Source organism: Telmatherina bonti, assembly GCF_933228915.1.
Source record: "Telmatherina bonti genome assembly, chromosome: 20".
Lineage (NCBI taxonomy): Eukaryota > Metazoa > Chordata > Actinopteri > Atheriniformes > Telmatherinidae > Telmatherina > Telmatherina bonti.
In genome coordinates, this window is record NC_136618.1 from 9577547 (window position 1) to 9595217 (window position 17671).

Genomic DNA, 17671 nt, shown 5'->3' on the forward strand with positions numbered 1-17671 from the left:
CAGCTAAAATTAAATGAAGAACAAAGAAACAAATTGGAGACTGTTTAATTTTGTGACTGTTGTGTTGCTTGTGGGAAGTTGCAAGTTTAGCACCCCCTAGTGGCCAAAAGTTACAAGTTATCCCTTTAAACCAGATACTCCAAAGCATAAATAAATATTAAAATGAATCTATTTACGTCCAGGCAATGCTCATTTCGGTTCTGAAGCTGCCTATTACTCGTTCTTCCAGCTACAATACAAAGATGCTGCCGCAGGACGCGGATACTGACCAGGCAGTCGGTGCCTAGAGGTCCGGTGCAGCCTGCAGCACATTCTTGGTTGCAGCAGTCACTGGGTTTGGGCCCATGGCACCTCCCATTGCACTGCGCAGCACACAGCAGCTTGGTAACTGGCAGAAGGATGGATACTTTATTACATCTGAACATATTTTCTTTTTCAGTTACTGGAAAATTAAATAAGGAATGGAAAATCCTTCTTATCGGGAATGTTTAACCGAATAGTAACACGATGAACATCTTATGAGAAGACTAAGTAAAGAGGAGGCAACATGCAGGTAAAAATAAACAAACAGAAGCTAAACTTATGGACTGAACCAGGTGTGAGTTTACATTTCTGGCAGTGATCCGGTCCCGCAGCCCAACAAGCTCCATTAACACACCCAGGGTCGCACTTCTGGCCTGGAAACACACACATTCATGTTCATAAAACCCTCCAGACGTCCAATGAGCTCAGAGAATGAAATAAAGGAGTTTGTTCATACATTGCCTTGGAAATGTCTCATTGTTTATAGTTATCATAGGATTGCTGCTTTGGTCCAAAATGTCCCCCCACTGGATGGTGTCAGTGTTACACAGCAAATGATTGTGTGTAATCTTCACACCTCCTGTCAGGATCTCTGTCAGGAGGACACATAACGACACAAAGTCAATACAGCAAACAAAACAAGCAAACTTCCTAACCCTAACCCCAAGACTTAGAGCTTCTCTTCCCTCCATCACAGACGTTTTCCACACCCACCGAACCAGCTCATCATAAACCGATTAAGCCAAGCATCCAATCAGAAACTCCTCATATGGTTGATCAATAAAAGTCTGTCTCTTCCACATGTTACCTTTTGCAAGGCATCAGTGAAAATGTGTTTTACTACATTTCCTAAACTAGAAATACCCTAATTCCATATCAAGTAAAAAAATATGATCAACGCACGTCAGTTTCTACATCTATCAATACTAATTACTTAAAAACCTTGTTACAAGGACAAGCTGAGAACATGTTTAGGTCCACTAACTTTCAGCCAACTTGGGAAGAGAGTTTAATCCGTGATGGGAAAGCTGACCAGAATGACTTTAATTGCTTTTATTTTTTGTCTGATTTGAGTTGACTAAACATCTTAACCTTTCCTTTTCCAGTCATGTTAACAAATATGTTTTTACTAAGAAGCTTCTGGTTTTGAAAATGTGCCTCCAGAACGAGTCCATGATCATCTACACTATCCTTCAAATTGATTTGGTAAAGTTACGGGGGCTGTAATTTACAGAGGCAAACTGGGATTAAATATTGATAAATGGGGGGAGAAATGTTGATACACGGAACAAGAACAGAATTTACTGGACTCCGTTTAGACTGAACAGAGTTGGCCAGGCAGAGGTATCTCCAAACCGGTTTTCCTTCAGGGCCCCCTTCATGCAAATACTAAAAAAGCAATGGACCAGTGACCCTAGTCTGTGATGAAACCATCCTTGGTTTTATATTTTCATAGTAGATCATCTGCCCCCACCACTCGCTGAATGGCCTCAGACTGCTCTTATGCTGGAGTGGAAACTTGTTAAAGAACCTCCTTTTCAGCAGCAACGTCTAACCTACAGGCTGCACGATGAAGTGAACGAAAACAACTTTAAATAAGCTCATCATTGCTCTCACATTAAGTTTCAACATTTCTGGCTTATGAAGCTTTCAACCCTTTATCAGACAAAGGACTGTTTTTGATCACTTTGTTTTCTTTCATTTTCAGCATAAAACCTTTTTTTTTTTTTTTTTTTTTTAAATAATGTAACAACAGAATGGAGGTCTTGGTACGTACCATAAGGACAATTTTAGGTTAAAACTTCCAATTTCAAGGTACACAATACAATACAACTTTATTTGTCACGCACTTTAAAAACAACAATGTGGACCAAAGTGCCGCATTGTGGGGGATTTAAAAAAAAAAAGGTATTTCATTGAGTGCCCTATAAAGGGTTAAGTAGAGGGAGGAACAGACAGGCCTTTTAATATGTTTGTCCTAAGTCAGGGTCCTTCAGCTTCAGAAAGCTATTTCTGTTCCAGTCCCCTGAAACACGCCTGTTCAGTTACTAAAGGACTTCAGGAATATTGCCTTTATCTCATAAGTAGTTAAAGATGATTTGGACCCATTTCCATTGCAACATAAACTTTTTTAGACATCACTATCACTAATCTTTGTAGGCAGCACTAATTTATGATCCTTTCTGGTCATCAGGAGACATAAAAGTCCCCAATAATAATTAAGGCATCTAAAAAGCTTTGTGATTTGTCATCTGCTTGCAACTGTATTCAGCCCAATATTTTAGTAGAGAAATAACAATGTCTCAGTGGGTGAAAGCTGCGTTATTTTGCCCATTTTGTTCACCTTTAATTCCAATAAAGACCACAACCAGCATCAACAATGTCTTATTTTAAAGATCTGGCAGATCCAGACTACCTACTGCAGTTAGGCCTGGTTGCTTCCTTCCAGATGTAGATGTCTGAGATGTGGAACTAACAGACTAAAGATTCATCTGTTCTTGCAGTGATTGGACTTCTAAATGACTTAATGTGAAGTTTGCTATCATACATGTTGTTTCTGCTACATGTGGGCATGATAAAATCCTTGAACTTGCGTAAGTGTGAGACTAATATCTTTTATACAGCTTGAGGTGGTTCTCACAATGCACAAGACGCTTTGGTCAAACGTTTAAAATCCACCAACTTTGCAGAGACAAAACACAATCAAACTGTTAGATATCATGTAACATGTTATAATTACATAACTGCTCTTCTAAAAATGATTAAATAGGATGGCCTGGGAGCCACCTCTTTCCTTCAGTCACATTTCAATCAGGTGTTAACTGAAAGGCTGTAAATGATGGGTTAACTCCTCCCATGGGGCTGGTTGGCAGTGGAGCGTGGCTCCATCATCTCCGCCGCTCCTCAGCAGCGAGTTGGGTCTTGCAAAGCAGGAAATGGTTTAATGGTGATCACGAGGAGCTCTTTGTCAACAAGGAACTAAAACTGACATGCTTTTGTTTGCATGTGTCATTACTGTGGAGTTTCCTGGTCTTTGCACATCCGACTGCAGCGACTCAGCTGTGTGTTGGTGTTGCTGCACCCACCTGTCAGACTGCTGAGTGGCAGCTGTCTCAGCCCGCTGGTGTAGTTGAGCGTTGGAGACAAATCGTTCCTGTTGTAGTTGGACATCACCAGAAGAGCGTACTTGTTCTCATAAAGGTTCTGTCCTCTGATCAGCCTCAGGTTGACGAGCGGGATAGTTGACACCTCGTTCATGGCTATCAGGACATAGCCACCAACTTCCTGGATAGACTAAAGACAAAAAACAGAGCAGGAATAAAAACGAGGAAGCTTCGGTAATGTGCATTCAGCCCTGTAATAAAAAAAAAAAAAAACCAAAAAAACCAAATCTGATTATTTCTATTTTAAAAATATTCCTTTATTTTGTGCAAATAGCAGTTTACATTAAAATATCAGCATTTTAAGTTAAGATTTTAGAAAGCAGAATCACACACAACTCGGAAAATACAGATTTTTACATACCTCCAGGAAGGAAAAGTCCTGGTGCTCCAGAGCGTAGGTGATCTCCAGGTTCTCCAGGACCACGGAGCAGTTTGTGTACATCCGCACCATGGTGTTATAGTGGTTTTCACGAGTCCCAAGCAGAGTCAGCTGATTGCTCATCCCCTGACACACTGAAACATACAGATGCAAGTTCATGGCCAACTGTAGTTCCTCTAAAAGGCCACTGAGAGGTACTGTTTCCACTTTGTTCGTGCCAAATGATGGGAAATCAGTTGTCCAACTTGAAAAAGAGCTTAAAATAGCATTACATACTTTTTGTGATGAAAACCAAAGTTTATATATTATGAAATTGTTTTTTTATAGATTTTCTGGATTAAAAATGGCTCAAAACACCTAACCAGGTTAAAAAAGAATGAAAATAAAAACAACAACAAGTTTAGTTTTTCATACTGAAACCTTACATTGGTTTGACTGTTTGGGTTTCTTCTACATCATAAAAGAAAGCAAACTCAATGGTCCCCCTTTCAAAGATGGTTGGTTATTTTCTAGTTTATCTGTCATCCAGCTGTCATTGTTTCTGTCTTTCTGTCGTTTCAAACCTTCACAAATCATCATACGACCAAAAAGCCTCAGTTATGCAGGTTTTTATGTCTGTTTCAGAAAATAGAAAACATGGTGGAAGAGATCACAAAAACTGGGCATCTAATGTGTGCATTAGTGTAATTGGTGTACCAGGAAACTGTGCACTAAGAAATGTTCTGTCCTTTTTTAAAATATTAAAAAAAAAATAAAAATAAAAAAAAAAAAAAATATATATATATATATATATATATATATATATATATATATATATATATATATATATATATATATATATATATATATATATATATATATATATATATATATGTGTGTATGTATATATTTATATATATCCCAAAGTATATATATGGTAAAGAAGAAAAGTACAATCAAAAGGCTTCCATCTCTAAAGATGTGGCACAGTTTCGCAGTAACGCCCCTCTAACTGTTGTTTTCTCAGAGTTAAGGACAGTACTTAAAGACACATTCAAAGAGAAAGGTGTGACAAACCAACCTGACGTGAAATAAATGGGTTCAACAGCAGCAGGGTGTCACAGAGGAATGAAGCCCTGCAGCAGTTTTCACCTGCTCAGCTCAAAGACTGAAAACACCAAACAGGATTTGTGCGAAAACCACGAGAGCGATGTCACATCGCAGAATCTGGTGGTTTCTTCACCTGTCCCGTGGGTTCTTTCTCCACAGCTGATATGAGTCAGTGAAAACACACGATGAGAATGAGAAGATGACAGTTGGATGACACTGCTGTACGGCATCTTTAGATAGGAGGAAAAAATTTCAGCTTTGTATGGCAGCAGTTTAGACACATCTCTGACTCAGAGGTTTGGGTTGAATGCTGTCTGTTTTCCTGCTACTGAGGGTGAATTCTATAAACCAGATTTAAAGTAATCTGACCTGTAAATCTAATTACAAAGACTTCCTTCAGTCTGTAAAGCAGACTGGAGAAAAGGAACAGTGAAACAAAAACGAAATCCTGGTGTTAAAACAAGTATCACTTCACATGAATGACTTCACTCTGGCTTAACTTTCTGCATCTGGCTGCATTCCTATTGGCCGACTCCCTACTGTCATGTCAAAAAGACAACACAGCTGCTCTCTGCCCGCCTTTGATTGGCTGATCGGTCGTTTTGGGGACACCCCATTAGCCAGAAATTCAAGGGGAGCTCACGACATCTGGACACGAGTTAACACAACTTAAATCTTTCTCTACTTTCTTTCTCTCACCCGTCCGGTCTCTTCCCACTCAACCCTCCCCGAGGTCTTCTTCTTCCTCTTCTTGATCCTCTTTCATGTTCTCTCCCACTTGTTTTCTATGTATACCTCCCTCAACAATTCCATCCTCTTCCATTTTTACCCTCTTATCACTTCAACTCATCCATCACCTTCCAGCATATTCATGTACCGCCCTTATTTCTCCCTTTCTCACTCCCCACTCCTTTCCTTCCTCTATGTCTCTTCACTGAAACAGTTCAAAGATGAAATCAGTATTTTGTTCTCACTCTTCGCAGGGAAAACATCCACAATTGTTACTATCAGTTAATTCAACAGGATAATAATATCTTTGGCTTTAGCTCTAACACAGACACATCACTTTAATGGTTAGCGTTAAAAGACTGAAGTAGCTTAGTTAATGGGATACCGTGTAACTTTTAGCCACTAGTGGTGCTAAACCTGCAACTTCCCACAGGCCACACCACACTGTCGCAAAATTAAAGCCTCCACCTGTGACACTCACAAAAAACACTCACACACCAAAAACACAGGTATAAAATAAAATGAAGCAGTAACTTTGGGACAACTCATGTCAATGACAAAATACTAGCATTAGTGGTTAGCTTATGGGACGTTTGAGTAGTACTGCTTCTGATGAACCACGTCTAAAAACCATAAAACTGAACCAGGACAGCTGTTAATCGTTCTGTTACTTCTGTGATATTTACATGAATGATAGAAAATGCATTTATTGCATGCAAACCAGCAAAACTTAAGCTAAATGCCATGTTAGCTTCGGTGTGTAGCTGATTAGCTTCAACTAGCTGCAGTTAGCTTCTACTAAACATCATAATAAACACTCAAACATATGCTACGTTGTGCAGCTCATCAGGGCTTTTCTGCCATTGTTTTGAATAAACGCTGGCTGAAAAATGTGGAAAAAGTTCATCACATTTTGGTATGTTTGCACAAGTAAAGAGCTAACTTGCCAATCTACTTATACTTAGACAAAAGAGATGGGATTTGGCATTCACACTGTTTTTTCATCTGACTCAAATGAGCCATTTTTCTTTCTTTTCTTTTCTTTTACCAAGGTGGACTCTGTCTTCCTTCTGGAGTGATCCATTTGCCCTTCTCTCTTCCATTTTTATCGCCTTACTTCCTTCAGCCATGACAAACTTTCCTTTGATAGGGAGGAAAAAGCACAAAGCACAGCCTCTGTGTTCATAGAGGGAGGACCGTGAAGCAGATCACATGATCCCATGGGAGACGGATCCACTCCTGCAAAGTTACAGTGCCTATGGTTACATGATGCTTTTTAATTTGGAATCAAATAATTCCTAGTTACATTATTGTCCTTCAGGTTTACATAGAAATAGTCATTCTGAATTGAGGTTTTAATGGAAAACACGTTTATTCACCTGTACCAAAATTTGCTTTAAATTGGTGGGTTGGAAAGGGTTCTGACAGAACAGGAGAGGCACTTACGTCTACCAGAAATAAACAAATTCTACTTCCTGCTTCGCGTCTATTCAGATATAATGTAAAAAAAAAAAAAAACACATAAGAACCATTTTGCTTTGATTTTGATCATATTTTTGAAGTATCAGCTCAACGTGAGCTCAACTACTTCACTTTTTCAGCAGTTGAGGAGAAGGAAGATAAAGCACCGACCAAAAGTTCTGAATGATAGGAATTAATCAGTTTGAATTAAAATGAACATAAACCAACCATTACTTTGAAATTAAGTTTAATTCCAAATCGTCATTTCCATTTGGATTCAGGCGTTTGAAGTGGATTTAACTTAAACTTTAAAGAGGAATTGAAACTCGTGTGAAGGTGGCCAGTGTGTCTGGTTTCTGAAAAAGGCAGCCACCTCGGACCATGAACACATGAATACGGACCCCAGAATTCATCCATTATTACTCACATTAGGCTGATGTCTCGCTCTAAAGTTACACGGTTTCCCTTTAAAAGACTGAACCAGTTTGGTTAAAGTTACAGGCGGCTTCTTGTCATGCTTACAGTCATAATTTTATGTTTACCATCAGATAATTATCATTAACCTCTTATAAAGTAGGTAATTGGGTTCAATTGCTAGTGAAACTTTCATATTTTATCTGACTGAAGTAAACAAATGGATGTCTTAACCAAGGTTAATTTGTTGGATCATATGTCAATATGAGTCAAGCTGCAAATGATTGCATTGAGTTTTTTTTCCATTGATAATACTGATAATGTCTGCATATTTAATATTATTGTCTTCATTTACCTTTATGAAAAGCAGTCGGTGAAACTACCATGAATATAATATGTTCATATTCACGTTCTCCAGCTTTGAGATGTAGCACATTTTTTCCTTGTAAAAACACCAGTTAGTGTTGTACTATATGACACTGGAAAACTTGAAGTCACCTGTACAAATAGGTATGACTGGTAAGGACTGCATTTAGCAACACTGCTAAATGTGTCCTAGTCATAGATGCATGACTGGTCTCTGACTGGCTACCAAATGATGAACAGACATATTGGAATGAGAGCTTAAAGCCAGTAGAGATTCCATGAGAAAGGATGAAATTACCTAAGATCTAATTTTTTATTCTCAGTCTTTATCTTGAATAAAGATGAATAAATAAATACATAGGAACAATAATATGAAAAATATGAAAAATGAAAAAAAAAATCACTAAATACGCACAAATACATGTTGAAAAAGGAGTGAGTAGAATTAAGACTTGTAAGCTCCCATTTCCTCCCCGTAATAATACAAAACAATAAAAATATTATTCCTGATTGAAACATGTTTAATGTTAAGTAAGGGAAAATGCCCGACAAGGTGTCCATTATCAGAAATTAATGGACGACGTAGAGGCGTGAACCGTCCGACGCAAAGTCAAACTGTTATAATTCCACCATCCTGGTGAACTCAACTTCACGTCGTGCATTATTTTATTATTATTATACACATACACATGTATAAATTCATCAGCTTATACCGATTGTAAACATAAACCCTAGCATAATTATCAAATGGTATGTACACACATGCACATACAAAAGAAAAGTGAAAGAAACCAGTATAACAAATTAAAACAACACCCAGATCACCTCCCTCGTCCCTGTACTTCCACCACTATAATTATCTTTTAAACTGTTTCATGTTTGGATGTTTCTTCATCTGCACCGGCAATCTGTTCCACAGTCTCACCACACTGATGGAAACAAAAACCTTTCCTTGTAGTACATTTCATTATATATATTTAAATTAATTTTTCCCCTTAAATAATTACCTCCCTCGTAACAAGTAAATCATTTATGTATATTTATTAGTAATAGATTTTTTTTTCACTTTCAACATTATTTTTGCTGTTTGATATCCCACAATGCTGGTAAATTTTAGTAATTTTGGAACTCTAAGATCCAAAGACTCAGGCCAACTAGTTCGGACCAGAGTCCAGAATATAGAGAAGCATTTGGCTGTTATGCTGCAAACGAGTGGAATAAACTGCCAGTGAAGATTAAACCTTCACCACATGTAGACACTTTTAAATCCAGGTTAAAAAACATTTATTTTCTAATGTGCCTATTAATGCTCTCTGCCCCCGCTGTAATAATTCAATGTTTTTACGCTTTTATGTGAAGAATTTTGAATGGTCTTGAACATAAAATGTGCTATTCAAGTAAACTTGCCTTGCCTTACAAAATGAAAACGTTTGGGCCGAACACTGACCCCTGGGGGACACCACAAGTAATGTCCAGAATGATAAAACATAGTAAACCAATTTGACAAACTGCTGTCTTAAATAACTTTGTACCCACTCGAGCACTATTCCCCTGATGTCAGATCTGCGACATAGACTCACAGAATGATCTGAATCTGCATTAATGTAATCAAACACTTGTGGGATCAGCACAAAGATACTGGTTTACCTTCAATAACTCTGTGGGATAGTGCCCCATCTCTTTTCCAGGAACACACACATATGCAGACATTAAGAAAATCAAACATTGTTATATAACCACGTTAATCTACACACTAAAACTAAAATCACAATCTGGATGCTCTTTCACCTGTGAATGTTTTATGAAAGAAGAGATGAGTTGCAGTCACGCAAATACAAAAACATACACAGTGTGTTTGCTTAGGAACAGGTTGGATCTGTCTATTTCTTGGACAACATCCAAGCGTTTGTATGGCATACTGCACCTGAAGTGTGTTTATGTGTATGTGTGTGTGTGAGTGTGTGAATCTTACTGTCTACAGAAGGCCAAATATGTTGTAATATTTGCTAATTAAGACCGAACAGACATTTACAGTAACAAAGAGCTGGCTCATTTCTCTGAAAAAACAGTTGGCTTTATTACCTTAGAATTATTTGGGAAATTATTGACATAAGATAGTGCATATGACACTACTGAGGAAAAACAGCAACTACATGCTTTTAGCAAGAAGCCACTCCTTCCAAAAGTTATCTGCTTATCTGACCAATCATAGGCCTGAATTGGTAATTTAGTGGTCAGACTCGGCAACAGTTATTGAGAAGGTGACAACTTATTTAATCTTGGCAGTCATTTATGTGACTCATTGAATCATCTATGGTCCCAGGTGTACATTAGTAGTGAAGAAGTGCTTCAGCTTCTCTGTGCACCTGATAGCAAGGAGATACTGGTGTTACCATTGGAGAAGCTAACAATTAGCATGTCTAAATTGGTTATCCACTGGATTAGATACTGCCTCAGTCGGTCATTAGTATGGATACGCTGGAAACCATTACACCAAAGCTGATAGCCTACTAAATCATCTACTGCATTAGTGATTAGCATGCCGAAGATAAGTGGATTAGCTGTTCCATTAGCATGTCTGTTTCTATTTAGTGGTGGACTGTGTGCTACGCTGGTTCTACCTGTTGTGGACTTGGTTGTTGCTGCAGTCTAAAACTTCCACCATTGGCTAAACACCAACTACTACAAAATCTCCTTCGCCCTAAAAAAAATTAACTAAACATCAGCACCAGCTGGCTTTAAACTTAGCAAAAACTACGGCATATGGTGGCCCTGAGATGGTCTGTCGAGCTGTCCAGGGTGTACCCTGCCCTTCGCCCAAACTGCTGGGATAGGCTCCAGCTTCCCCGTGACCCTTCTTTGGAATAAGCGGTTAAGAAAATAGATGGATGGACACTGCTTTTGGTCAAAAATAATCTTAGTTGTTAGAAATATTCACAAATCATTTCTGTCTTTTTCAGGTGATGAAACATAAACAACACATGAAACATAATGCAAATCGCTTTGGATAAAAGCATCTGCTAAATGACTGCAGAAAAGAATAGAATAGAATAGAATAGAATAGAATAGATTAAAACATGGTGTGTAATGTGATTGAGAAGCTGGAATGTCATCAGTGTCAGATGATGTTTTAATCAAGGATTGCAAAAAGTAAAAACAGGGATGTTTATATTTGTAACTCATCTCTCCGCATGAGGCTGGTGTGCATGGTCATATGTTCTTTCTCCGGCACAGATACACAAAAACCTTTAGCTACTCTTTCTCTAACAATCTCCATGTTGGGGAGGTAAGCATTCTGTTAACAGTAGTGGCTGTCATCTTTTTCATTATCTATCAGAATTTCTGACGAGTATTTCATCTTTTCCCTGAGTTGTGTGCTTACCTGCATTAGTATCTATTATAATCAGTGCACAAAAACTAAAAAAACTGATAGATTTTCATTCTGTTTCCCATCTTGGAGGCAATGCAGCGATAAACATTACAGAGAACACCTGCAGAACCCTTTGCTAGGTGATGTGGCTTCAGCTAATCATGGTTTTGAATGGGAACGCTGAGCAAACATGTAAAGTGAATTTTGTAGAAAGGTTTATTTGGTGTATATGCAACAAATACAGGGTAAACAAAACATTTTCATCTCTGTGACACGTCCATGTGTAGAATAGAACATCGCTTTCCCAGACAATGTTGTGATTTGTTCTCTGATGAACACGACTTGTTCGAGAAGACATTCAGTCAAAACATGAGGAACTGTTTCCTCCTGTCAGAGGTTCCAGATGGTCACTGCCACCACATTCAGCAGCTTTTTGGTATATTTTAATACTCTTATCATCTTTTTACGCCTCCTCTAACTTAGACAAGATGTAGTACATGAATGACTTAATCCTGTTTAATCAGACATCGATCTTTTCTTTTTTATAACAGATATTGCTGAGCATCGATGTCAGACTGAAATGGGTGGCACCAATTTCAGCACCAAAATTTGACCAACATGCAATGTTCAGCTAGTATAAGTTATTTAGTTGTATTTTAAGATAATAATGCTTCTCTTGTGAGGTATCTCGGCAAGGAGATTTCTGCCCAGTGTATTTTCAGACATGTTTTTTACAAGTGGAAACAGAAGTATTCTTTCAACAGGGGTTATGAACCCCTGGTGGCATCAGATGCAGATTCTCCATATAGATGGAAATTTTTCAACCAATTCATCTGGAAACCACAACAAGATCAACCATGCTGTAGCAAAGAACAATCTATTAGTATTCTATTTTACAGGAAAACAAGGTTTTCTGCAGAAAAGTCATACATCAATGTATAAACTGCAAGCTCATTATGCAGTCTGATATTAAAAAGTTAAAACGATCAGTACAATCATGTTGATGCATGGGACTCTGCACATGTGCATGCATATGTAGCATGCCCTGCACATGTGTTTACACATGTTTTGGCCATACCAGGCCTCCTGCTTAAGGACTTGTTGAACACTGGCAGACTGACAAAGATAACTAAGTTTACGTATTACGTAAGCCTCACTGAAACCAGGACAAGTTGTGATGTAAACTCCAGATCCAGTTCAAGTCTTCAAGATGAACCACAAGACCAGAAAACCCACAAGTCTTCAAGTGAACAGATGTCTGTCACCAGCATGCTGTGGGTGTGGTTGATCTCAGACCAGGCATGAACTGCTGGTTTGGTGCTGACTGGTGGGAACCACACTCTAGGACGTGAACAGGAAGCTCACACATCCTGAGCAATCCTCACACAGCTCCGAGAGATAAACCACAAATGATTCAGAGAGCAAACAAACATGAAGGAACTGGACCTGTAAAATCCTTCTCATCCATCTCTTTTCTGCTGACTCAGCTGAAGTGCCAAGCACAGAGAAGGAAGAGTTGTAAATCTCTGCTGTCATCCTCATTATTCACTTTTTCTAAGAGAGAAAGTTTCCAAATCCTCTGATCCATCAGCTGGAGCGCCGAGATGCTCGGGGTGTTTTTGTAGGCCAAACTGTTCTGTGCTATCAGGGCTATGCTGCTTTGTTTATCGCTGCCATCAGACCGTCTACCCCTCAAGGCTTCACGTTTAAAGGAGCAGTTCAACATTTCGCTTGCAGACGTTACAGATGGAAATTGTTTGCTAATATTTATTCTTTGGCCTTTAAGCAAGAATGAGTCGGCATCTGTGTCCTTTTGTATTGTTTGTTAGCCGTTTTATTTACGTCTCTTTTTTTCATTTATATATTTTTCCACGTGTGCTGTTTTTAGGCATTTGCTGTTGCGCTACAGCACTTTGGTCAGCTGTTTGTTGTCTTTAAAATGCTTTAGAAATAAAAAATAGTAATGGTTTGGGATTGGAACACATGAATTCAGATTGTGTTTAGCTTCCCTTTGCAAAAGAGGAAAATAAAATCCATACAAGTAAGAGATCTGAAATGCAAAAAGCAGATCAGACATCAGTAAATGGATTCAAATATGCATCAGTGGCAAAATCCCTTTTTAAGAATGTAATTTTTATCAAAAGATTTCACAAATTTGATTAAATTTAAATAAAATCTGCTGAATAAAATGATAATTTATGCAGAAACTTAAACACTACAATTAGATGTCATTCAGCCCTTGTTAACCAGTAGAAGGTAACCAATCACCGAACCTTATCCCCCGGGACGTCACAAGGATTTCCAAGTAGAAAAAACTCTCTACAACGACGCGTTTTTCGTCGCCATGGAAACCGAACGGAGAGCGTGCTGGAACTCAAACTCAAACTCAAACATGCGTTTAGGTGATAAAAAACAGTGCCGTTCACATGTCTGATGAGGATTCAACACTGTAACACTGTAGAAAGCTCAGAAAACTTGAAATACCATAATAGCACCCCTTTAAAGAAACAACAGAAAAACTGGTGGAACAGGATTCAGGCTGCGTTAAAGAATGTCGCTACTTGGAACCGGACAGACTCCGTTTCTGTATTTATTCATTTTACTTTACAGTAAATCACTGCAAATATTTTCCGTTTTCCTGTAAGTATGGATAGAAACCAGTCCGGATCAGGACTAATTAACAGATTAGCTGTTTATTAGACATGATAGAAGTTAATTAGAAGTCTGCTCTGCCTGTTCTGCTGAGCTGCTGTCAGAGATTTCACCACGATGCATCTCTTTCTGGAACTCAATTCCAGATTACGATCACAGCAGCGGCCAATCAGAGCTCAGAGACGAGCAAAGAATTAATCTGTTTCACAACATGCAGGAGATGAAGTGATAGCACACACACACACACACACACACACACACCTGTACATGCATGCACACATTGTCTAACCACTTTTTTCTCGCTCATTGCAACATTCGTGTTTTTCAGGACTCTGACTTGCAGAGGAATGAAATTCTCACTGAGGCAGAACAGAGTGTGTGTGTGTGTGTGTGTGTGTGTGTGTGTGTGTGTGTGTGTGTGTGTGTGTGAGAGAGAGAGAGAGAGAGAGAGAGAGAGAGAATTGAGTTAGCTGTAATAAGAGAGGAGATACTGACTGCTCTTTAACACCACCATCAGTGTTCACCATAATAGCTGTCAGTCAGTCAACACTGATGCTGTTTGTCCTGACTGAGTCGTCCAATCAGCTGCCTGAACAGTGGACCGATGAACCCGGGCCACAGTCTGAACCCAAACTGAGCCAACAAGACCTGAGCAAGCAAGCATCTGATTCATTCCTTCCCCGAATCTCTGCTCAACAATCAGTAACAAACAAATGTGACGAGAGTTCGCTCCATGAAACCAACTTGGCGAGTGTTCAGGAAAGATTTCGATCTGGGTTCAAATAAGTTCTTCACCTTTCAGAGCAACAACTCCAGGAATCATTTGTTCATTCAGACCATCATGACCTGCAGGACACTCATCATTTGGGCTGGCCGCAGCTCCAAAAGTCAGAATAGAACCTTTTTTGTGTGTTTTATGTCCGAAACTTGGCCATGGTTCACAGTTTGGTCGTTTTCCAGCCTCCTCCATCTGTTTCTCCACCTAACTTCAGTTTAGGATTATTCTGCACTCACCGTTCCTCAGACAGAAGGAAGCTGAAACTCTTCTGCTTAGTTTTACTCTTGATATTAAATCTCACCATTAATAAGGTTGAGGGGACTGAAGAAGTAACTGAATATTTATTCGTTTTCATGCTTCCTTCTCATTTTTTAACCACTTGGAATAAAGCAAATCCAACTTAACTTTTGCCATTAATGTGCCATTAATACAGCAGAGAAGACAGCCATAACAAAACCAGACGTGGTGAAGATTGTATCATTAACAGCTGTTAATGTCAGGAACGGAGCAACAGGACGTCCTGAGTTTATTAAGCTGATATTTGACAGAGGAACTATGTGACGTCCATCTTTATGTCTGTTTGCAGCTGAAATGGGGATCAGTATCCACCAAGCTGTCCATCGCCCGACTGCAGATCAGGAGAAGTCTTCCTGACGACTACAGACCTGAGAACGGCCCTGGAGAAGGGTCAGGTGGAGTCATCGGTCATTCCACGTCTCTAAAATCATCAACTTCAGAAGATTCTGCTGCATCTGAGCATGTCAGACTTTTCATTAAGAGGTCAAGGAAGAGAGTCAGCTGCTGGGAAAAAAAACAAAAGTGTCTCTTTAAAATGTCATCTGTACAGACAATGAAGACCAAACACCACCCACAGACCCTTCCAAACACAGCAACACGAGACGTAAATATAAGAAAAGGTGTTTCCACCTTCATTCAGGTGAAGAACCTGGGCGTTACGCTTGATGGCTCATTATCATTTACCAGTAATGTCCCCCGCTCTGCCTCCCCCTCACACGCCGTACTGCCTGTATCCTTGTTCACTAACTCCTCACCTCCCGCATCGAGTACTGCAACTCTCCTTTCTCTGATCTTCCTCAGAAATATCTCCATACGCTTCAGACAGTCCAGAATTCATCACCCAAACCCCCTCGATTCACCACATCACCCCAATCCTAAAGCAGCTGCACCGGCTTCCAGTTCAATCAAGGATAAAATTCAGAATCCTCCTCAACATCAACCCACTTCATGCAAATATGGGACAAAAACATGGCTGATACTTATATGTAGATCCATAAATTGATCTGTAGATTAATAGTTTTATAGCACAGAAATAACAAAAAACAAACACAGCAAGTTCTAAATCAAATCCACATTTGCCAAATTAAAAGTATCATGGAGACACTTTTATGAACTTCAAGCCTCATTGCTGGACATTAAAAATAACACTGAAAAGTAAATACATAAAGTTCATTAACCCTTTCATGCATGAATTAATAATAAAAACTATGAAACATTTTTCTAAATACAGTATTTTACCTCTACAAATATCCAATGATACTTTTTTTGTTAATCATTTATATTTTGTATTTTTTATGATTTATTTTAATGTACTCTTCAAAATAGTTATAGAATAACATATAATCATAATTATATTATGTAAACCTTCTATAAAATATTGCTGTATAATTTTCTTTTCCTATTTATCGCAAATGCAAAGTTGCATAATTACAATATGTTCAATTGTATCATCTATTTATTTATTCTCCAGTGAGTGGAAACGTATTGGATGACTCCCTAACATCCACTGAAGTGGTTTATTGACAAAAATACCATCTTCATTCATGAATATGCAAGAAAAAAAGCTTGTAAATAGGTGCCCACTACAGGGCCACTATGCATGAAAGGGTTAAAAACAAACAAAGTTCTACATTTAGACTTATTTAGCTTATTACAAGACTAATTTAACAGTGTAGTACTATTACACTGTGAAATATGTTTATCCCAGCATCAGGCCTGGTCCATAACACTTAGCAACATTATCTTATCTTTAATCTAGAAATAATCTTCATGAATACTGACCAGCCACACGCTTAGTTTGCCGCATCTGACCTTCATTGTCTGGTGGAGTATGACTGTTAAGTAGTACTACTGTAGTAAATGACTGTTAAGTAGTACTACTGTAGTAAATGACTGTTAAGTAGTACTACTGTAGTAAATGACTGTTAAGTAGTACTACTGTAGTAAATGACTGTTAAGTAGTACTACTGTAGTAAATGACTGTTAAGTAGTACTACTGTAGTAAATGACTGTTAAGTAGTACTACTGTAGTAAATGACTGTTAGTAGTACTACTGTAGTAAATGACTGTTAAGTAGTACTACTGTAGTAAATGACTGTTAAGTAGTACTACTGTAGTAAATGACTGTTAGTAGTACTACTGTAGTAAATGACTGTTAAGTAGTACTACTGTAGTAAATGACTGTTAAGTAGTACTACTGTAGTAAATGACTGTTAGTAGTACTACTGTAGTAAATGACTGTTAAGTAGTACTACTGTAGTAAATGACTGTTAGTAGTACTACTGTAGTAAATGACTGTTAAGTAGTACTACTGTAGTAAATGACTGTTAAGTAGTACTACTGTAGTAAATGACTGTTAAGTAGTACTACTGTAGTAAATGACTGTTAAGTAGTACTACTGTAGTAAATGACTGTTAGTAGTACTACTGTAGTAAATGACTGTTAAGTAGTACTACTGTAGTAAATGACTGTTAAGTAGTACTACTGTAGTAAATGACTGTTAAGTAGTACTACTGTAGTAAATGACTGTTAAGTAGTACTACTGTAGTAAATGACTGTTAAGTAGTACTACTGTAGTAAATGACTGTTAAGTAGTACTACTGTAGTAAATGACTGTTAAGTAGTACTACTGTAGTAAATGACTGTTAGTAGTACTACTGTAGTAAATG

General features: G+C 38.3%; 1 protein-coding gene across 1 annotated transcript in view; it reads right to left on the reverse strand.

Moving 5' to 3' along the window:
• Positions 1–17671, reverse strand: part of LOC306770694 (melanoma receptor tyrosine-protein kinase-like) — a gene marked incomplete at both ends in the record, with an annotated part of 52021 nt that overhangs the window by 18531 nt on the left and 15819 nt on the right. Inside the window, 5 exons of the mRNA XM_079259594.1 lie at positions 270–388; positions 609–677; positions 761–895; positions 3390–3597; positions 3829–3980. Coding sequence (XP_079115720.1) covers positions 270–388; positions 609–677; positions 761–895; positions 3390–3597; positions 3829–3980 — 683 coding nt within the window. The remainder of the gene's footprint in view (positions 1–269; positions 389–608; positions 678–760; positions 896–3389; positions 3598–3828; positions 3981–17671) is intronic.